This window comes from Thamnophis sirtalis, unplaced genomic scaffold (genome assembly GCF_051295495.1).
Source record: "Thamnophis sirtalis isolate CommonGarterSnake01/CBP01778 unplaced genomic scaffold, rThaSir2_p1.2 scaffold_2, whole genome shotgun sequence".
Taxonomy (NCBI): Eukaryota; Metazoa; Chordata; class Lepidosauria; order Squamata; family Natricidae; genus Thamnophis; species Thamnophis sirtalis.
Window position 1 is genome coordinate 39,086,103 of NW_028261382.1, and position 21,017 is coordinate 39,107,119.

The 21,017-nt window shown below is 60.5% G+C and overlaps 2 protein-coding genes across 2 annotated transcripts in view; one reads left to right on the forward strand and one right to left on the reverse strand.

Moving 5' to 3' along the window:
• LOC148048632 (insulin-like growth factor 1 receptor) overlaps positions 1-3,899 on the forward strand; it is a 4,682-nt gene extending 783 nt beyond the window's left edge. The window contains 12 exon segments of the mRNA XM_087707635.1: positions 984-1,054; positions 1,207-1,233; positions 1,236-1,345; positions 1,347-1,436; positions 1,856-1,966; positions 2,249-2,333; positions 2,336-2,407; positions 2,529-2,572; positions 2,574-2,613; positions 2,616-2,658; positions 2,878-3,012; positions 3,434-3,899. Of these exon segments, the coding sequence (XP_087563761.1) occupies positions 984-1,054; positions 1,207-1,233; positions 1,236-1,345; positions 1,347-1,436; positions 1,856-1,966; positions 2,249-2,333; positions 2,336-2,407; positions 2,529-2,572; positions 2,574-2,613; positions 2,616-2,658; positions 2,878-3,012; positions 3,434-3,761 (1,156 nt within the window). The 3' untranslated portion in view covers positions 3,762-3,899.
• Positions 3,900-4,288: 389 nt separating this feature from the next.
• LOC106540382 (uncharacterized) lies at positions 4,289-19,683 on the reverse strand. The gene is made up of 22 exons (XM_087704998.1): positions 19,399-19,683; positions 14,973-15,074; positions 14,655-14,762; positions 14,444-14,544; positions 14,007-14,099; positions 13,436-13,682; positions 12,880-13,003; positions 12,468-12,604; positions 10,714-10,926; positions 10,395-10,569; positions 10,192-10,312; positions 9,631-9,794; positions 9,241-9,343; positions 8,959-9,105; positions 8,539-8,667; positions 8,204-8,332; positions 7,356-7,574; positions 7,099-7,205; positions 6,637-6,730; positions 5,720-5,782; positions 5,296-5,514; positions 4,289-4,646 (listed from the first exon to the last, which is right to left on the reverse strand). The coding sequence occupies exons 2-22, from the start codon at positions 15,071-15,073 to the stop codon at positions 4,498-4,500; spliced, it is 2,943 nt and encodes a 980-aa protein (XP_087561124.1). The 5' UTR covers position 15,074; positions 19,399-19,683; the 3' UTR covers positions 4,289-4,497.
• Positions 19,684-21,017: the final 1,334 nt, after the last annotated feature.

The following is a 21,017-nucleotide window of genomic DNA, read 5'->3' on the forward strand; positions in this document are numbered from 1 at the left end:
TTTAGGTTAGAAGATATTTGGAGGCCATTTACAAACACAATAGAACTTATTATGGGAAAAGGTTTGGCCTCGTTGTTCCACAGCTTTTAAGGGTCCCCTCCAAAGACGCCCCCCTGGGGAGGATGGAAGTCTTCCCCTCCAGTTTATTTCCCCACCTTTTGCAAGGGACCAAGGACCGGCCGAAGGGCTGCTGTCCTTTCTTGAAACTCGTCTGGCAAGCAGCCGGACGACTGTTGTCAAACAGAGGGGAAAGTAACAAGCGTGCGAAAGGTTTATTTGGCCCAGTGAAGGGGAACGGAGGAAAATATTGCCTAAACAGGTGATTAGAGAAGTGGGGGGAGGAGGAGGAGGAGGAGGAAACCACTTGCGGGGGGGGGGGAGAATCTCCAGCCCTCTTCCCTCAGCAGAAGCTCCTTCCGTGGGGAAGCCAAGGCCCCCAATGGTTGCGTCTTCATTGCTGGTTCTCGTTGGGGTGCGGTGACTGCAATTCTCTCCCCTGACCAACTCCACGAATCCCCTTTCCGAGCAGAGGAAGAGGAAGCGGGGAATTTCTACGTCTTCCTGACCCTCACCCCGGTGGTCTGATGCTGGGGAATCACCTGTCTGGCCGTCTTCATCTTCTTGTACAATAGGAAGAGGTATCGCTTGACCGATGGAGCTTCGGGGGGACCCTGGGCTGAGTTGAGGGGCTCGCCGTTAAAAGGGTTTAAAACCAGGGTCGGATTTCTCTGCGGCCGAGTCCGAGGGGCACCCCGCTTCCTCGAAAGGGAGAGTGGGGGGGTGGGGTGCCAAAAGCAGGACGGGACCCTAATAACGTGCCATTTTGGGGCAGCCGTGCCGGTGGGTGGCTTCTCCTGATTATCCGCTCTGCTTTGGCCAAAAGGCTTCCAGGCAGCCTCCATGAGGGAATACCTGAAGAAATTCCAGGGGTCCCCCCCTCCCAAGCCCTGATCTTCTCCCCCTCCCCAATTCTCATCTTGCAGGAGGGCCGAAGGGTACCCCAGCGGCACGCTGTATGCCTCGGTCAACCCCGAGTACTTCAGTGCCTCTAACAGTGAGTGCCCAGGTGGCTTCCGTGCCAGGCGGGAAGAGTCAGGGAGGAAAAGGGGGGCAGGCCAACCCGCAGGAGGGCCGGGGGATATTTGAGGACACCTCTGGGCTGGGGTCTTTGGCCAGCGTCTTCTTCTGCCTTTCCCCCTTCCTCAGTGTACGTCCCCGACGAGTGGGAGGTGCCCGGGAACGGATCACCATCCTGCGAGAGCTGGGCCAGGGATCCTTCGGGATGGTCTACGAGGGGATCGCCAAGGATCTGGAGCAGGAGGGCGAGGAGACCCGGGTGGCGCTGAAAGACCGTCAACGAGTTGGCCTCCACGCGGGAGCGTATCGAGTTCCTGAACGAGGCCTCCGTCATGAAGGCCTTCCGCTGCCACCACGTGGTAAGGGGCGGAGGCCCAGAGCAAAGGGAGGAGGGGGGGGGCGGTTCTTTCCTGCCAGGAAGCAGAGCCAGGAGGCACCTCCAAAGGTGCTGGTGAAAAACGCCCATCCCATCTTCTGCCCATGGAAGCACGAGGGGCAAACTCCCTCCGAGGAAGGCGAAGGCACGTTCAACTGACGCTTGACTCTGACTGGGCCTTTATGGTAAAGAGGCACGGTTGTCGTTCCCAGGAAGCAGCTTCAGCTTCCTAGGCCAGGCCTGTCCTGGCGCCTGCCCTATCCTGGCCTCGGCAGGTCCCAGCCCAGCAGCTTTTCCAGGGGGCCCAAAGGGGCCTGGCGTGGGACCGGCCGTGGCCGAGCTCGGTAGGGCCCTCCAATGCTGGATGTCCACCCTGCTCTCCTTTCTCTTCGGGGCCTCCAGGTTCGCCTCCTCGGAGTGGTCTCCCAAGGCCAGCCGGCTGTGGTCATCATGGAGCTGATGACGAGGGGGGATTTGAAAAGCTACCTGCGCTCCCTCCGCCCGGAAGCCGAGGTGGGTTCCCCCCTGTAAGGCTCCAGTTGCAGGCAAGGGGCCTTGGCCGAATCCCCCGTGGAGACTCTCTGGAGCGAAACCTGAGGCTCCTCAACGTTGGCAGCGGCTTCAAAGCGACGGGGTGGGAGGGGAACCTGATCTCTGCGGCCACACCTCCCTTCGGAGCCTGGCTCCCATCAGCCACGGCTCTCCCACAGCAACCGAGGGAGCGGTTGGCGGCCCCAACCGTTCGCGCACCGTTTCAGTTGCCTCTTCCCACCACCTTGGTGCCCCTCCCTCCAGAATAACCCAGGCCTGCCTCCCCCGTCGCTGAAGGACATGATCCAGATGGCCGGAGAGATAGCCGACGGCATGGCCTACCTCAACGCCAAAAGTTCGTCCACCGAGACCTTGCGGCCCGCAACTGCATGGTGTCCGAGGACTTCACCGTGAAGATTGGAGGTGGGGCAGGCTCAGGGAGGGGGGTTGGGGGGGGCTCGGACGTCGCTCGGAGAAGCTTTGGTCCGTCCCAGCCTCTTCTCCTCAAGTGCGGCCCCTGTTTGGTCCTCCTCTCCTCCCGAAGACTTCGGGATGACCAGGGACATCTACGAGACGGACTACTACCGGAAAGGGGGGGAAGGGACTGCTGCCTGTCCGCTGGATGTCCCCCCAAGCCTGAAGGATGGGATCTTCAACACTCAGTCGGACATCTGGTGAGCAGAAGCGGCCGGAGAGCGTCGCTTGCAATCAGCAGCCTTTTGCCCCAGGGGCTCCGAGGGCTGTACCCCCAAAGGGCAGAGGGCACCCGTGTCTGTGCGGGATGGCCCGGGAAGGAGGCCCTCGGCAGGGCTGGCAGGAAACCAGCTGGGCAAGGGTGGCCGTGGCAGCCAAGGCTGGGCCGGGGTTCCCCTCCTCAGCCCCCTCTCTTCCAGGTCCTTCGGCGTGGTGCTGTGGGAGATCGCCACGCTGGCGGAGCAGCCTTACCAGGGCATGTCCAACGAGCAGGTGCTCCATTTCGTGATGGACAACGGGGTCTTGGAGAGGCCCGAGAACTGTCCCGACAAGCTGTGAGTGGCTCCCGAAGAGTGGCGGTGGGTCCCCTCCCGTTTCTCTCCCCCGGGACTCTTCAGAGAGACGGGGTCTCCTTCAGCTAAGCCCACCCGCGCCCTGAGCACAGGGGAGCCGTTTCCTGGCCTTGCGGGAAGTTGGTCTGTCTTCCCAACTCCCCCTGGCGTCTCCCCTCCCGATGGGCCCAAACCTACTTAGATTCACCTGGGCAACAGGTAGCTGCTTCTCCATGGGGCAACCCTCACGGCTTCCCAGTTCAGGGATGGGGCCGCCCCCCTCTCCTTCCTGCAGTGTGGAGATCCCACCCACGTGACCTTCCAGACGGGGCGTCCCTGGCTGGAGATACCTGAGGAGGAGGAGGCAGAAGGCCCCCCCACCTTCCTTTCCTGCCTACTCCCGGCTCTCCTTCTCCCCTCCCAGACACCACCTGATGACCTGGTGCTGGCAGCAGAATCCCCGCCTGCGCCCCTCCTTCGTCCAGATCCTGGAGAGCATCCAAGAGGACGTGAGCGCCAGCTTCCGTGCCCACGCCTTCTTCTGCAGCCCAGAGAACAAGCACAGCGGCTCTGGGGGGGCTCTGGACCTTGAGACAGACAAGCTGCTGCTGGAGGAGGAAGAGGAGGAAGAGGAGGAAGAGCCCAAGCCAGCGGACCCAGCCCTGGTCCCCCGGGGCAGCAGCCCCCAGCCCCTCTTCGGCCCCGGCCAGCCCAACGACTGTTCCCCGCCCAACAGGAAGCCAAGCCTCTGAGGCTGGGCCAGCTTGTCACCGAGGAAGGCCGGACCCCTTGTCAGTGAGGGTGGGGGGACTGTGTCCTGGGTTGCTGGCCCAGTGGCGAAGACCCCCTCAAATGCCAGGGGAGACTTTCAAGACTTTATCCCTCTTTTTTTGGGAGAGAAAACCGGGTGGAGTGGGCAGAGGCTGATTGGCATCTGGGCATGAAATCCATCGGCCTGGGTGTGGGCTTTCCCTCGCCAGGCTGCCAGGCTGGGGAGGGGGCCCGTTTTCAGAAGCAAGGCGGAGAAGGACAAAGACCCCAAAGTTTTTATTAAGCTGTGGAAGGGACCCCCAAACAGCAGAAGCCCCCTTGGTGATGCCCCTCCTCCAGCTGCTCTCGTTGGCCAGCCAAGTGAGATGGACCCTCCTGGCTTAACTCTGCCCCCACAAGAGGTGCCATGGCAGACAGCCCGCTCACACCTCTGGGTCCCCTTGACTGGATGCAAGTGGTGGGACGTCCGAGAGGCCAGGAGGAGGCTGAAGCTCTCTCACTTGGGGGGGGGTTGTCTTCCTGCGATGCCCCTCGTAGCTTTTCTTGCAGGGAGAGATGGGGAGGGGCAGAGTCCAGGCCAAGATTTGCCCCCCAAAGTCCGTCTAGGCCTCGTCCGCTGGCTCTCTTCCCTCTCGGCCAGAAGGCACCGGTCATCCTGGCTCTCCGTCCTTCGCAGGTGGACAGTGCGGGAGAGGCAGCGGCGAGCGGGCGGAAGCCTCACCGGGCCTGTCTTCGGAGGGGAGGGGACGGTGGGTAGTGCCGGACGGGGGGCACATCGTAGTGGCTGGGGATGTGGCTGTTTTTGGGGGAGTCGTAGTGGTTGGGGGGCACGGCCGGAGTCTCCTGCAAGACGCCTTCCGCTGCGGCTAAAAGGGGGAGAGAAGAAGAGAGGATGAGGGCAGATGGAGCCCCACACCAGCCCCTCCCCTCGGGCACTCGCTGACCCAACCCTGCTATTCCTGACCCCTCATTCACACTGACCCACCCTGGCACCGAGGGGGGGGCCCTGGGCGCAGAGGGGGGCTGCTCTGGTGGCCCTGAGGGGGTCGGGGAGGCAGGGAAGGGGCCTGCGATTATGCACGGCTGCCATATTCTCCCCCTCCCCATTTTTGGGGAAGGAGAAATCCTGGATGCCACCTCCTCCTTTTGTCCCACCCCCAAGCTGCTTTGGCTGCATGAAAAGCCTCCCCCCCCATTGCCTCTGAAGCCCCCCCCAAAAAGTTTTCTCCCTTCAAACACCCCCCCCATCACTTGGCAGCCTTCACCCTCCCCCCCCCCATCCACCCAGGTTTCTCCAAAGTCGGGCAGTTTTACGATGATGACCGGGATTATTTTAGCCCCCCTCGCATTGTAACCGGAGGGGTTGGGGGAACTGAGTGAGTTCACCTTGTGGAAAGAGAGGCAATAAATGAATTGACCCTCCGAAGGAGGCTTCGCTTCTAGGTGGGGAGGCCACTCCTGGCCGCAAAGTGAGTGGGGGGCACCCAGCCTTTATTCCCCCCCCCCACATCTCACCTGTGCCTTCCTTGGCCTCAGCGCTGCCGGGGGGCTCCTCCAAGAGGCTGATCTCCGCATAGGACTTATCCCGCTGGCAGGAGGGGGGAGACTTCATCTCCATGTAGCTGCCCTCCGGCCCCTTCCCGGCAGGCCCCGGACAGTCCTTGATGGTGGCGTAGGGGTTCTCGGTGCTGAGGGAACTGTCGCTGCGGCCCCAGGGCGCCTCCTTGGCATGCACTGGGGAGGAAAGAGGGCAGCCGTGGCATTTGCTGCAAGGCTGGGGCCAACTTCTCTGGGAACGGGGGCAATGCCGGAGGACATCCTGGCTTGTTTCAGGGGACCAAGTAGGTCCCCACGCAAGAAAGCAGGACCCTCGCACCCCACCAGCTGCAGCGTTTGGAACCCCCCCACCAGTCACTGTTCTCTGCCGAGCCCCCCTTACCTTGGCAGCGATATTTGCCCAGGCCATCCGTGTAGCTGGAGCTGCGATCCAGGGAGCTTCCCCCTGCGGACGAGGCGGTTGTCCCATGAAGTGGGATTTAAGGGTCTGGGGAGGGGGGTCTTTATGCCCAAGAAGCAGGAGCTGGGATTCTCCAGGCAACTCTCCCTTGGAAGGGGTTTGGGGTCTTTCCCTCTTTCTTTTCTTGAATATCCTTTTTTTTTATTTTCCACTTTCATAATGTATAAATCACATGTATACTATTCCATAGCTGATATCCTATTGTATTAAGTGGTAATTACATCAGTTCCTCTTGTCATCAACGCCCAGAAAGATAAAAACCCATTATTGGCTCTTCTGCTCTCCATACACCTCTTTCTTCTACCTCTCTCCTACCTCCTTTCTTCCCTTCATCATCCTTTCCTACTCTACTTCCCCTTCCTTTCTCCTTCTCCTCTCTCTACATTCCACTCCTCCTTATCCTCCTCATCTTCCCCCTTCACCCTCTCTCCTGTCCCTCTCTTCCCATCTTCTCTCCTCTGTTTCCCACTCTTCCTCTCATTGGTGTATTTCAGCTTCTGAGCAAACTCCATTCTATGTTGATGGTATTTATGCTTCCATATCAATATACTTAACATATCTTAGTTTTAAAGAAAAAATAAGGGTCTTTCCCTCCTTCTGAAGTCTTTCTAAGAGATGGATCTGGAGAATCTCTTTGGAAGGGGGGGGCATTTGTGTCTGCCAGGGAGGGGCAGCTGCTCAGAATCCACACCTTGCCCAGCACTTCCGGGGGCTGCAGGAGAGCAGCAATTGGGGCCAAGGGCTACGGGGGAGGAGGTGGGATGCTTAAGGGGGGGGGGAGCTGGCGTGGTGCTTTCCCCTCCCTGCCCCCCTTCAGAGGAGGACCTGCCAGCACTCACCCTGGGGGGGGCTCCCCCGGAGGCGCTTCCAGTCGCTGGGCAGTGTGGCATTGCAGTCAGCCCCATACAGCCCTGGCCAGTCCCGCTCCAGACTCTGCGGGTGGGAGAAAGCGTTGGGAGAGGAAGGGCTGCAGGAGAAACCTCCGAATGAGGCAGGGCAGCCCCATAGAAAGAGGGCAGAGGGGGGGCACTCATTCCAGGAAAATGGAAAATGACCTCCAAGTGGCATAAACTGAGGACCCCCAGCAGAAGGAGAAAGCCTGAAGCTTTCAAATCTTAGGGAGTGCAGATTCCCAGGTAAGAAAGGAGCCCCTTGGATGCCAACTCCTGACCCCCCCAACCCGCCTCTTCATGGTCATGGAGGGAAACACACCCCCCCCACTTATCCAGCAGAGCTGGGTCTTTCCTCAAGGGGGGAAGGGGAGAGTCATTGGGAGAGGGGGGGGGAGCAGGGAGCCTCACCTTCCCAGGATGATCGGGGATGCTTGGGATGCGGAAGCCGGGGGAGCAGGGCGAGAGGGTGTGGTAACTGGGGTTCGAATAATAATGGGTGTAATTGGGGGGCACATCTGGAAAGAGAAGAGTTCGTGTCCTAGGAAAGGCCCCGGGGATTCGCACTCGTGCTGGGTGCTCGTGCCAACCCAGGTTGGCACGCGGTGGTCGCCCCTCCCCTTTTAACTCTGGTCCCGTCCCTCCTCCCGTGCCCAGCCCCAGCTCACCCGGGACGACGTACTCCGAACTGTCCGCCCCCCCTGTGGTGTAGGCCACGGAGACGTGACGCTTCTCCTTCTCCTTCTGAAAACGCCGGTAGCAGAAGAAAAGCCCCAGCACGGCTGCCAGCAAAGCGGCCAGGATGACGATGCCAATCACGGCCCCCAGGGAGGGGCTGTTGGCGGCTGGCGAAGCGGGAACCACGGTGAGGGGGTGATCGGGGAGGCCTGTGAATCGTTTAATTGAGGAACACGGCAATTCGGACAGAGGTCCAGGAGCCAAAGGTCAGCCCCGCCTGTTCGGAGGCCACCCTGATCACACCTGGGTCAGGGGCCTCCAAACGTAGCGATTTTAGGACTTGGTGGACTTCAACTCCCAGAATTCCTCAGCTGGTGCTAGATGGGGAATTCTGGGGGTTGAAGTCCACAAGTCTGAAAGTGGCCAAGATTGGAGGCTCTTCTCTGGATGGGCAAAGCTCATCGGGCTGCAGAGGGGACCCTGGCCCTCCCCCTGGCACAACCCCTCCTTCTCTTTGAGGGATGGAGAGTCCTTGTCAATCACTCCTCCAGGAAGAGAGGACAAAAAGGAAGAAAAGAAAGAAAGAAGAAAGAAAGAAGAAAGAAAAGGAAGAAAGAAAGAAGAAAGAAAAGGAAGAAAGAAAGAGAAAGAAAGGAAAGAAAGAAAGAAGAAAGTATGAAAGAAAGAAAGAAAAGAAAGAGAAAGAAAGAAAAAGAAAGAAAGAAAGTAAAGAAAGAAAGAAAAATCCATTCCAATTCTTGGTTATTTTCACTTTCTCCATTCCTGTGCCCAGGGCCCAGAAGAGGTTGGAGAAGAGAGGACAAGATGTCACGCTTACTGGTCTCGCAGTGGGCACCAGTGTAGCCTGAGGGGCACGAGCAGGACCCCGTGCCTGGGTCACAGAGGGCCCCGTGCTGGCAGTGGCATCGGGAGGTGCAATTGCTGCCAAAGAAGCCGGAAGCGCAGCCTGCAAAAACATTGGAGGTGCTGCATTCACAAATGGCACCAACCCAGGAAATGGCATCCAGGGGGTGAGGCGGGGACGCCCCCAGAGGAGGCCCAGTCCTGGCCAAGGGGCCCAGTGGGGGGCAGCCCCATTCCAGGACCCCCTCCCCCCCACCCCGGAAGAGGGGCATCCTTGGATTTCCTGAGCTTTCTGCCCATCGGACTCACGTCTTGTGCAGTCTCTTCCCGTCCAGCCAGGCGGGCAGTCGCAGGAGCCGTCCACGGGGTGGCAGATGGAGTGGTTGGCACACTTGCAGGGCACGGAGCACTTCTTGCCATAACGGCCCGGTTGGCAGGCTGCATTTGGGGCAGGGGGGTGGCGAAGAGGGGAAGGGGATTGAGGTCAGTCTGTGGGCAGGGACGGCATGGCTCCGAGGGAGGGAGAGACCAGCTGGATTTCCATTTTTTGTCCTTAACAGCCAAGACTGGCATTTCAGAGGCGTTTTGGCAGAGGGGGGGGTTATTGCAATTGGTTAAGCGGGCTGCTTTTCCTCTGCCTGTCTCCCCCCCCCGCAGCAGTGAGAATGGAGGCCTGGGGGTCTTCAGAGGAGGGGAGGGGATTCTGCTGCCCCAGAGGAGTTCACTTACGCCGCTGGCAGGTGGGCCCCCGGAAGCCTGGGGCGCACTCGCAGATGCCATCCTTGGGGGAACAGCTGGCCCCATTCTTGCAGGAGCACAGCTGGCGGCACTGCTCCCCCCACAGGCCCTCCGCACACAGCTGGCTGCAACGGGTTCCTGGTGGGGGGAAAGGGGAGAGTGTTCTCCATGCGGCCGCAGGGCCTCTGCGCCAGCTCTGCCTGCCCATCTTTCAGCAGGTGGGATCGTAGCCTCCCCCAGCCCACCCAACCGCCCACCCAGCCCCCTCCTGACCTTTCCACCCAGGCAGGCAGCGGCATCGTCCGGAGACCGGGTCACACCCAGCGGCGTTTTCACAGGAACACTTCCGACTGCATCCCAGGCCGTAGAACCAGCCCTGGGCAGGATGGAGGGTGAAAGAAGGAAGAGCCCCCCCCCACCCCATTACTTCTGGTGGACTGATTGCTGTCTGTGGTCTTCAGGGTCTCCTGCTTGACTAGAAGACCTCACGGGTCCCTTCCAGCTCCCATGTCCTATTCTGACTTCCCCACTCAAGGCCACCGCCCAGGGCTGCTTCCTCCCTAGGGACGCTGCTGCCCTTGGGGGGAACCCAGAGGCAGGTCCTTCAAGGTCTGTAAGCCCAACACCCAGGCGGGCTGGCACCCAAGCTCTTTGCCCTCTTACCGGGCATGGCTGTGTGCACTGACTGCCTTGCCACCCAGCCACGCAGGTGCATCCTCCGTCGACGGGATCACAGGTTGCTCCGTTGGCACAGAGGCAGGTCTGGTTGCAACCGGCCCCCCAGGTGCCTGAAGAGCAGGGGGCAGAGCAGTCCACTCCCTGCCAGCCTGGAGGGGAGGAGAAGAGAGGTTCACAGGAAACCTCGTGGGCAGCGACTGGTGTGAGTTCTGGATCCTTTGCACGTTCCTCCTCTGGCACAAGCAGTTGGAACTCACAAAGGAAGGTATCTCCCATCCCAGCAGCTCACGGATGGCCTTCCTTCCCAGGTACACCACACAGGGGCACAGCCAGGTCAGCTCATTCAACCTTATTGTGAAGCTCCAGTAACGGAATCTTGCCAATCTGAAAGTAGGACTCTCCCTGGAAGCTACGGGGGGTCCCTCCCGAGCCCCTTTCTCTGCCCATTATGCAGCTGCGGGCTCAGGCATCTTTTATCTGTCTGTCCCCCAGGCGGCATCGCTCTGCCCGCCTTCCAAGGTCTCACCCATCCCAGAGGTATCCTACCTTCCTTGCAGAAACAGGTCCCCTCCACGGGAGAACAGCCCAAGGCGTTACGGCAGCTGCACTCCTGAGAGCAGTTCACCCCAAAAGTGTCGTCCGGGCAGGGGCTGGAGCAGTGCTTGTCCTGCCCAAGGTAAAAGCAGTCAGGGGATCCAGCTGAGCCCCAGAAAATGCCACCCCCCCTCCAGACTCCCAGAGATACTCACGGTGTAGCCTGGTGGGCAGTTGCAGCGGCCCGTCTCCCCATCACAAGTGCCCCCATTCAGGCACAGGCAGGGGTCCTGGCATCGGAGGCCGTGGGATCCATGGGGACACGTCTCGTTGCAGTACAGGCCGGCCCACCCTGCCTTGCAGGCGCATTCCCCAGAGATGGGGTGACAGCTGTGGGGAGAAGCCGAGAAACGAGGCCCGCCCGGTGGGCTTATCTCGAGGAACCTGGTTTCCCAATCTATCCCATCCACTGCAGGGGGTTGGGGGGCAGGCTGGACAAATGCCCCAGGGAAACAAGGGGGCCTCCGGACTGACCTCTGCGTGTGCTGAGGGTCACAGAGACAAGGAAACTGGCAGCTGAGGCCGTACAGCCCGGGGAGACACTTCCGCTCCTCGCAGCGGCTGCCATAGAACCCGGCTTCACACAAACAGCCCCCGCTGATGTGGAAACAGTGGCCCCCGTTGGTGCAGTCGCAGGTCTCTTGGCAGTCCTGGCCGTATTTGCCGATGGGACACATCTCGCGGCATCTTGGGGAGGAGCGGGAGGGTGGAGAACAGAAAATACGGTAGGTACAACATCTGTCAACATCGGTCAACCGCAGTGCTGGCCTAGAGTGCCAGTCCGAGAGCATGTCTAGTGTCAACACAACCCATAAAATGGGGGTGGATGGGTGGGGGACGTCTGTCCCAAGCCCACCACCACCACTGCAAGAGGTATCCTCTTGGCCTTGATCATGCCAAGCCCAAGGAACCAAGAAGAACACGCAGAGTCACTTCTGAGAGGTTCTTCATAGCTGTTTGCTTAGAGACAGAATCTTGCTAGAGTAAAGCAACGATCCGCATAGCTACTGAGATGCTCTGTGAATTGCTAGGGAGGGTCCACCTTCGCCCTCTCCCTGCCTGCCAGAGATTCCAAGCTCTGCCCTCTCTTTGGCCTCTGGGAAACAGCCCCTCCCTCCCGCAACTCTGGTCTACATTCCACCGCAGATCTGCAGGGAATCCTCTCCAAGACGGGCTTGGTTTGGCGTGGCTGCCAAGAGCGTTGCACAACCTTCAGGAGAGCCATGAGTGCTCTCCTCAGCTCTTCCACATCCTCCTCAGAGTTGGAGCGGCCGCTTCAACCTTCCCCAGGAGCGTCTCCCTCCACCTTCCCCATTGTTCCCAATTCCTGGACAGCAGCAGCACATTTCCTTCCTCTTGCAGCTTAGGGGGAAACACGGACTCCTCTGCTGAGGGCAGCCAGCCTAATTGGCAAGGGGATTCCTGCGTGGAGGCTGGCCGGGTTTATAAAGGGCCCCTGCTACTTTTAGCAGAGACGGGGCGATTGGCCTTGGCAGACAGGCGTGACACTCCCGGGGAAGAGGGCCCAGTCAATGACAACCGCAGGCCGGGCAGAAAACTGCCGCTGGTGGCCACGGGCATCCTGCCAAGGCATCGGGTGGCTGGCGCAAGAGGTCAGTTGGGTGGGAGGAGACTCCTCCCCTTGCAGGCTGAGGAGCTGGTCTCCGAACAGACGCGTCACACACGTCCAGTGAAGGAGGGCCCTTCATCTCTGCGGAAATGGTTTCCTTCTCAAGCTGCAGCCATTGTTAGGAAGTTTGTCGGAGGAATGCGCCTTTTGTGTCCTTGAAATTGCGTGTCCCGCACAAAGGAGAACGGGCGTTCCCTTGTGGGACTTTCTGATGTTAGATGACCTTAGCTCTGCTGCGAGTGTGAAATTTCCCAGGTTCTCCCGTATCGTCCTTTCTATTTCCTGAAGATCTTAGTGAACCTTCTTTGAACTGGTTCCAGGTGGACGGGATCCAAGGCCCAGATGCAGCCCTTGAGAAGTGGAATTGGGTCACTTCCTTACGGAGAATCGGAAACGAGACGCCTGCCCTCCTCAGCAGGCTGGCGGCTGTGAAAGACCATCACGAGGACCGACAAGCAATAGCAATAGCAATTAGATTTATATACCACTTCATAGGGCTTTCAGCCCTCTCTAAGCGGTTTACAGAGTCAGCATATTGCCCCCAACAACAATCCGGGTCCCCCCCAAAGCCCCCCTGCACTGCGGAGGGCCTACTCACTCCTCTCCCAGGTAGCCTGGAGCACAGCGGCACTGGCCCGAATCAGGATTGCACCGGCCTCCATTGTGGCACCGGCACTCTTCCTGGCAGCTGGAACCGAAGCGGCCAATGGGGCACCGGGTGGAGCAGATGTCGCCCTGTGGAGGGTGAGGGGGAAAAGAGTCAGAAACTGCCCGGAGGAAGGTCAACCAACAACACGGACCCAAATGGGAAGGAGATTTTGTCACAGGGAAGAGGGTTGCCAAACAGCTCTTCCTCCGTTCCGTTTCTCTCTCTCTTCCCAGAAATAGGAAGGTAGAATTGATCCCTAAGAATTGGGGGGGGGACACTTCGCAGCCCCTCTGCAAGGGATTGGAGGAGGCTTCTGGTTCAGAGGTTGGGGGGGGGCATCTCCCTGTCCCTGCCCACCTACCATCCATCCAGGAGGGCAGGCACATTTGCTGGAGGAGGCGGGATGGCAGACACCCCCGTTCTGGCAGGGGCAGTAGGCTGGGCACTGGAATCCGTGGGTGCTGTTGGGGCAGAGGATCTCGCAGCTGGAAGAGAGAGGGGGGGAAGTCCACAGGATGGGCTCACACCACCTTCTACCCACTTGTACCAGGCTCGCTGTCCAGGAGGAAATGGGCCTCTCAGAGACCCATTCTGCCCCCACCCTGCTGGGCTGTCCATTAGGGGCAGTCGGAACAGCCCCTCTAGACCTCTCCCCCCCTGCAAGGTTTCACCCACCCAGCTGGACAAGACTTAAGTTCCTCTGGATGGGACCCCTGAGGTACGTCACAGCCTCCAGTCCGAGGTAGGTGAAGCTATTCCAGGGAGGGCAGTTAGTTTCTCTCCTGCAATTTCTGGTGCTGGAAAACTCACCAGTGGTGTTGCTCTGATGCCCCCAGGTTTCTGGTGCCAGCCCCTCGCTCTGCCCCCCAAAATGCCCGGCTCAGCATCTCTACCATGCCTCCCCCCACTCCACTCACTGTGGCCCAGCATAGCCGGGAGAGCAGAAGCAGGCGCCGTCCCTGTGGCTGCAGAATGCTCCGTTCTGGCAATGGCAATCCAGCTGGCACCCTTGGCCATAGGTCCCCGTGGCACAGGGCTCTTGGCACTGCTGCCCACGGTAACCAGGGGGGCAAGTGCAGGCCCCAGTCAGGGGGTCACAGCTGCCTCCGTTCACGCACGTGCAGGGGCTCTCGCAGGTGGGCCCCCAGGATCGGTCGCTGCACTCTGGAGGGGAGAAAAATTGGCTGCGCAACCTGCAGGTCTCCTGGGGCCTCGATCCAACGTGCTTCAAGGATCATTGGCTGCCATCCCGGGGAGGCCAGAGGGTTTCGTGCCCCCTCACTCCGAATGCGCCTCAGTCAAGTGCCCTGAATGAGCAGGTCTCGCCAAGGGGAAGGCCTGGCCAGCATCTGCCCCAAGGCTGCTCTGTTTCCTGATGCTCTTTGTGGTCCGGCCCCTCTGCTCTCTGAACATCCCCCCCCCCCATGGCTCCAGGCCTTCCTTCCTGAACTCCGAGCCCCGAGGACTGGCTCAAAGGGGGTGACTCACCACTGGAGCAGTCTGTGCCCCTCCAGCCTTGCTCGCACTGACACTGGTCTGGGGCCACACACCGGCCGTGCACGCACTCCTGGGCACACCGAGCTGCGGGGCAGAAAGAGAGCATCACCTGCCAGTCCCTGCCTGACCTCCGGAGCTGCTCCCCCCATAGGACTGCAGGGAATTAAGAGGCTCTCGCCCCTCCTGCGCCCAGCCCCGGGGATGGAAAATCCCGGCGGTTTGCTCAACAGAAATGCAGAAGCAGCTTCCAGGACCTTTCGATAGGTCCCACTCTGCTCTCTGGCCCCCGGGGGATCTCCTGCTGGTCTCCCATCCCTCCCCAGGACTGGCCCTGCTGGGCTTCCTGAGGCTGTTTGTGCGCAGACCGTCTCCCCTTCCGCAGCGGTTCAACGGGGGGCGGGGGGATCACCGTGGAGAGATGGGCTTACGGACACAGGCGTCGCTGCTCTCGTAGAAGCCCTGGCAGCAGTTATGGCGCCTCCGGTACTCCACTTTGATGCCTTGGCGGTAGGCCGTCTTGTACAGGACTCTGAAAGGGCCGAGAGAAAAGGCCGCTGGGGGAGAGCAGGACTCCGTGCCCAGCCTCGGCTTCCCCCCTTGTCAATGCGGGGAGTTTGGGGGGGAGCGCTCCGTGCTGACCTGTACTGAGGGCAGCTCTTCGTCCGAAGCCACGCTGGGCTTTTGCAGGGCTCCGGAGACTCCTGGGTGAAGGGCTGCACGAAGGACTCCTTGGAGACGGTGGTGAAACTGTCGGGGACAACGAAGGCAGCTTGAGTTGTGAGGAAGGGGCTCGTCCACCACTCAAATGCAGGGGGGTGACATGTCCAGGACAAAGGAAGAAATGGGGAAGGGAGCACTTCCCAAAAAACATTTTGGGAGAAATGGCCTCTTCCTAAAGAAATGGGGAGGGGACGCACCACCCCCACCTTTGCCCGCCTGCCTTGCGAGGGGTCTCACCTTTCCCAGTAGCTGCAGACGTTGGGGTCGCTGGAGCTGAGAGACAGGGCCCGATCCAGCTGCAGCCACAGCACCAGCAGGGAGTAACGATAAGCCATCATCCTGAGACGGAGGGATTGATGGCGATTGTGAAGGCATTTGGATTCACACCACCTAACTTTGCCCTCCCCTCCCTCTCCCTCCCTCCCTCCCTCGTGGCACCTTCCCAGCGTGATGTCCACAAACACTGGGAGGCCTGTGCGAAGACAGGAAAGAGGCAGAGCTGGGGCTCCCTCGGTGGAGGGGCTGGGGTCCCGTCCTTGGAACTGTCTCCCCATGGAACAGGAGAGGCAGCCTCCAGGAAAACAGCCCCTCCCAGGAAGAGGTTTGATGTGGGAAAGGAGCTGTCCAACATGCGTGGAGGAGCAGAGGAGGAAAGGTGTGTGTGGGGGGTTAACAGAGTTGGAAGGGCCCTTGCAGGTCATCTAGTCCAACCCCACACCTGGCTGGCATTGGCCGGAAGCCGAGCGACTCACGAGGCGTTGCCTGTGAGGCCTGGAGACGCTGAAGGGGCCTGTTTGAAGCCTCCATCCAGGCGCTGCGGGAGACCTGAGCTGTGGCAGGAGACAGAAGACCAGATCTCCCTTCTTCTTTCTCCTCTTCCTTCGGCTCCAAAGTCCCAGCGTAGAGATACGGAGAATATTGTTTCGGCTTGAATCCAAAGCTGGGAGACCATCCTGGCTCTGGGAGGGGGGGCACTGCGATTTTAAGCCCCCTCCGCCTGCCACAAACTCCATTCTGCAACTCTGGAATCTTTTTTTCCTAAGCCCAGGCCTGACCCCGGTCAGTTTCTCACGGCATGAGGCTGCTGGGGGTTTTCCACATAGGAAAATTTTACGCGCTTGGATGGCGCCAAAGAAGCTCCTGTTACCAAAACCTCGGTTCCCCACTGCTGGCAGTGAAGGAGTTAAGCCTCCGCCCCTCTCTGGACGTGCTCCCCCCCCCCGCTCCCCCCTTTGGCAACAGGGCAGAGCAGCCTCCGTCCACTGGGCCCAAGTCCCTCCGTCCCGCTCTGCTGAGGCAGCAAAGTTTTGCAACCCCTTCCTGGCTGTTGGGGCCCCTCCTACTGCCGTGGGCTGCGTCTCCCAGGTGCCCCGAAAGGAGAGGGGGAAAGAGGGGCTGGGGAGGGGCAGCCCGGGCCTCCCTCTTCTGCACACCTCCTAAAATCTGCACCCGAAGGCCTGAAGGCCAATCACCATTCACAGGGCAGAACCAGAGGGACTCTGTGGCACCCAGAAGCCGGCAAAAGTCAAATCTTGCCATCCATGGAGACCAACCAGCTGGCTAGCCACCCCCCTCCTTCGCCAAGGGGGGCCAGTTTGCTCGGCCTTCCCGCCCATCCAGTCCGGAGACCACCCGTGTCTCCAGGAACATGCAGAGGAGGAGGAGGAAGAGAGCCCCCTCCCCATTGCTTGCAAAGCTGGAAGGAGGGGAGTCCCTGGGGAAGGGGAGGGCCGTTTGGACAGCAACCCAAGACAGGCCGGGCCCTTTGGAGGCTTCTCCAAGTCTTGGGGAGCCTGTGGGGGCCATGCAGGCAGCCCACGCAGCTCTTTGCAAGCCAGCCAGGCTCCAGGGCCCTTCTGCAAAAGGCAGGCTGGGGTGCATCCCGCCCCCCAGATCCAGCCCCTCTGAAGTCTTCTGACCAGGAAGGAATCCAGTTCTAACTTTCCTAGCCTGGGTGTCCCTCTCGCAGCTAGAGCAGAAAGCCCCCAGCTCACTCTCTTCCATGTTTCCAGGACCCAGCCCCACTCCCCAAACAGGTGAGGTTCCCTTTGCCCCCCTGCCAGTCCCTGGATGGGGCTCCTCTGGAGAGGGAAGGAGGGAGGGAGAGAGAGAAAGAAAGAGAGAGAGAAGGAGAGAAGGAGAGAGAGGGAGGGAGGGGGAGAGAGACGCTGCTCTTCGGCCTGCCTGAAAACAGGAAGTGACCCTGAGGGTCTGCAGCTGGAGGGTGTGAGAAACGGAGCTGATCTCCCCTTTGCAAGGCGGGACGTCCTGGCGCTACCCCTGAGTGTGTGGGGCAGGCAGAAAGGAGGTCCGCCATGCCACCTAACCTCAAGAAGGAGGCTGAAAAAGAATCCGCCAGGAGACGCGGCTGGTGCGGAGGGAAGCAAAGGCTTACTACGACCATAACTACAACAGGGTGTGCAGAGTTTTTCTGGCCGCCTGTGTGTAATTGCACAGGGATGGCCGTGCGGATGTGCCAGATCCCCACTGCTCTGCCTCTCCATTTCTGCAGGCGGGATAAAACTGGGTACTGAACTCCCGACAGAGGAAGGAAGATCTGGGTGGGCGGAACGTGAATGGCTGGGATTTCAGAAGTGAGAGAAGGGGAACTGGGGGGTTGTTCCCCCCCCCTCAAACACACGGACAATCTGCAGCTGGGAAGCTTGGCTGTGGGGCCTGTGCTGAGCCCCTGCACGGCTGGGGGGGGTGGGGGCTGCGGGGGTGGGAGGGAACAAGGAGGGGCCGGAGCAAAGCTGGTTTGAGTTAAAGCCGCAGCCCTGCGGAGGATCCCTGCGTGGGAAGAGGGGAAGCCAGCATGGACTCGATGGCAGGAGAGGCTTCTCGGAAGACGAAGGGATGTCTTGGGGGGCTGCAAGAGCCCACCCTGGACTCCCCTCCTCCTTTCCGCATCATGGATGGGGGCCTGTTTGGCCAGAGGGGGGAGCGGGAGCTTGCAAGCCCTCATCTCTCCGGAGTCTCAAGTGCTTCGGAAACAAGGCACAAGTGGGGGGCCCACAGCGGGAGGGGCACGGCTCCCCCTAGAAGAGGGGAGATTGGGCCTGCTCTGCCCCCCAGAAGTGGGGACTCCAGCCCTGGGTTCAAGGCCCTGGGAAGAGCCTGGGGATGGGGCCTCCCGGGACTCTTCGTCCCCTCCGCAGCTGCCTCGATGCTTGGCCCGGCCAGTGCCCATGACTTCATCCCGAGAGAGCTACCTGGGCATTCAAGCCACCGCAGGAGAGGAAAGAGGAAGGAGATTGGCAGGAAAAGGCAGGCCTGGCGGGAGAGGCAGGCAGGCAGGGCATCTCCGGGGCCTCCGTTGCACAGCTTGGCATGGGCACCCCAGAGGGTCTCCAATCCCTGTCCCCAAAGGGGAGCAGAACAACGGCTGTGATACCAATTTAAAAATCCCCCCCTGCTCCCCAAACGCCACAGTGGTGCCAGCCCCTGTTCTGGAGGCAGGAGTGGGGGGGGGGGGAAAGTGTCCTCCTTGCTCCTCCCTCCCTCCCCTCTTTCCTGCCCCACAGATAGAAAGCTCCTGTTTACACCCCTGAAGCCTCATCGGACTTCCATCCTGCTTCCTGTTTATCGGAAAGGAGCGAGGAGGGATGTCAGCCAAAGTGCCCGGGCGAGGCTTGAAAGGCGCGCTGGACCTCTCCTCTCCAGGGGTCACTCGGGGCTCCTCTGCCCGTGTGGGGCTTGCAATGGGGAGAAACCCAGAAACGGACTGGCCAAGGGAGCAGATGGGAGGCCTTTTTCCTGAGAGCCCCCCACCCCTTCAGTCACATAACTTTGTTAGTTCGCAGTCTAGCCAAGTTCACTTCTCCCAGTCCTCGGACGAAATAACCCAAAACACCCCCTCCCTCCCTCCCTCCTGCTCTTTGCAGCTCCCCCAAGTGATCCCTGGGGGGGGAGGGGGAAGCAGGTCCCTCCCTCAAGGCTGAGTCCTGCTTGGTCTCCCGAGGGCACAGCTTCCCCCTGGCCAGTCAGGGCTGGTGGTTTCCGGAGAGATCTGCTGCCCAGAGATAAGCCTTTCTGGTGACTTCGCTGGGCATTTTTAGACGGCCCGTCAAACGGATCCTTCGCCACGAGCGGCTGAATGTTCGGTGGATGAGTAATGGACGCTGGAGGGACTTGAACCCAGGACCTCCTCGACCCCACCCAGCCCAGTGGGGGGGGGACAGGAGCTCTTTGCTAGGACCGGCGGGAGAAGGCCGAGTCTTTCCCAAGGAGGGGAGGGGACTGAATTAAGGGTGCAGCTCCAGGGGTGCTCCCCCGTCCCTCCCTTTTGGGCACACGAAGGCCCCTTCACACGGACAACACAGTCACCCATTCAAACCAGCAGCCCTTTGGGAGACTCCTGGGGCTCCCAGCAGAGACCCCCAAGTGGGTCGGGGCCCAAGGGAGGCTTCCAGTGGGCCACATCCGGGCTAAAAGACCCCCAGCGTCTTTGGAGCACAACTTCCCAGGAGGAAATGGGGATTATTCTAGTACCAAAACTTCCACTCTGTCTGCTGTGGGGAGGACAGTCTCCTGGTGGGGGGCCAAGGCAAGGGCAGTCCAGCCAGGTGCCCCCTTCCAAGCTGGCCAAGGGGAAGCCCTGGTTGGCAGCTGAGCTCTGTGCCCGGGCATCGCAGTCTCCAGGTTCACCCCCCAAAAATCTTACCTCCTTCGGCTCCTGTGGTGGATCCACCCGAAGGCCGGGGCGAGGGAGCGGGCGCTGGCGGTGGGCTGCCTGTCCTCACCGCTCCTGACCCGGCAGCCCCTCTTGTCCAGCCAGAGGCCGGAGCCGTCGCGAGAGGGGCATCCTGGCCCTTCGGGGACTTCCCAGGCTGCGTTGGGTGGCCGAGCGCAAGAGGAGAGGGAACAGGCAGCGGGAGAGGAGCGGGGACAGAGAGGCAGGAAGGGGCCGGGATCAGCTGGCGCCTTCAGGAAGCCTGGACGGGGAAGCGGAATGGAGGGAAACAGCAACAACAGCAGGGGGAAAAAGAGTAATTTTTTTTTTGGCAAGGAAGCCCAAATCTTTGGAGGATGCAAACTCTCCCCAGCGAAGCTCGCCTGAAAGCAGCTCAGCGGCCGGAGCGCAAGATCTGGGGTGGCCCAGGAAGCATCGGGGGCGGCTGGGGGGAGGGATACAGCGCCCCTCCCTCATCCCACGGACGGTGGGGAGCCTGGATGTTTGGGCCGCCCATCCTCTCTCAAATCTAGCCCTGGGCAGAAACGGCCACCCGAAACGTTTGCCTTGATCCGCGGAATGAAATGTTCCCTACTTCCACGCAGCTGTGGCTGAACATGGGGGGAACCGGGGGTGTCCGGAGCCCCCTCCCCGAAGACAAGGGGGAAGCAGAGATCACCCCCCCCATTCGCCCCCACCCCCAAGACGTCAACCATGGGATTCATCCCAGTTAATCCCCTGCACCTCTCCAGTATTTTAAGAAGCTCTGGTTGACACCGGGTGGGCGGACAACGGCAGGAATCCAGGGAGGGGGGGCTTTCCCAGGGCCTGTGGGAGGAAAGATACACACAAATGGGGGTGGGGGGGGGCTTTAAGTATTGCTAGAACTCAGCACCCGGAACAGCTCCCGGCCCTGCCCTCACAGGAGGGGGCAGCCGTGCCAGTCAGCCTTTTGGTAAGCATGTTCTCCATTTTCCCCTCTTGTTGGGGTCCCCTGAAAGGAGTGGGGGGTCTCTCAGAGGCGGCTGCTGTGAAGGGAGGGGCCGGAATTGATGGAGGGGGGGGGACGGAGACGGGATGTGGCTGAGGGCTACAACCAGTTGCTTCGGCCTCCACCAGGGGGCGGCAGAGACCCTTGGCCATCCCAGGCTATGCCAACTTGCTTGGCACCCCGAAGACTCTGTGCCAGTTGAGCTTAGCCTGCAGAGGAGGCTCCCCAGCCGCATTTACAGTGTCTCAATTTCTCCTTTTTGATTTTTTAAAAAGAGTTTTATTATTTTTTAGTTACAAAAACAAACATCCCATCTGAGAGGGTCTTGAGCTGTCCATGTTCCCTCTGGCTGGCCTCCCCCAGGACCCCAAAGTATCCTGGGCCCCTGCCCACCCCAGGCCCATCCTTTAGGCCTTTTGCAGGGGGGTGGGTTTGAAGGAAGGGCTGGGACCCCTCCCCCGTGCAAAGGCTCCCACGTAAGGATGGCGGACGGGGCGTTCCACCAAGATCAGCCATGGGGGGGGGGGGAATGCAGCCTGGACCAATGTCTGGGCAACTGGTCAGTGTGTGTGTGTGGGGGTCTTGCTGGAGCCAGGGGAGGGGTCCCTTTCTGAAGGCC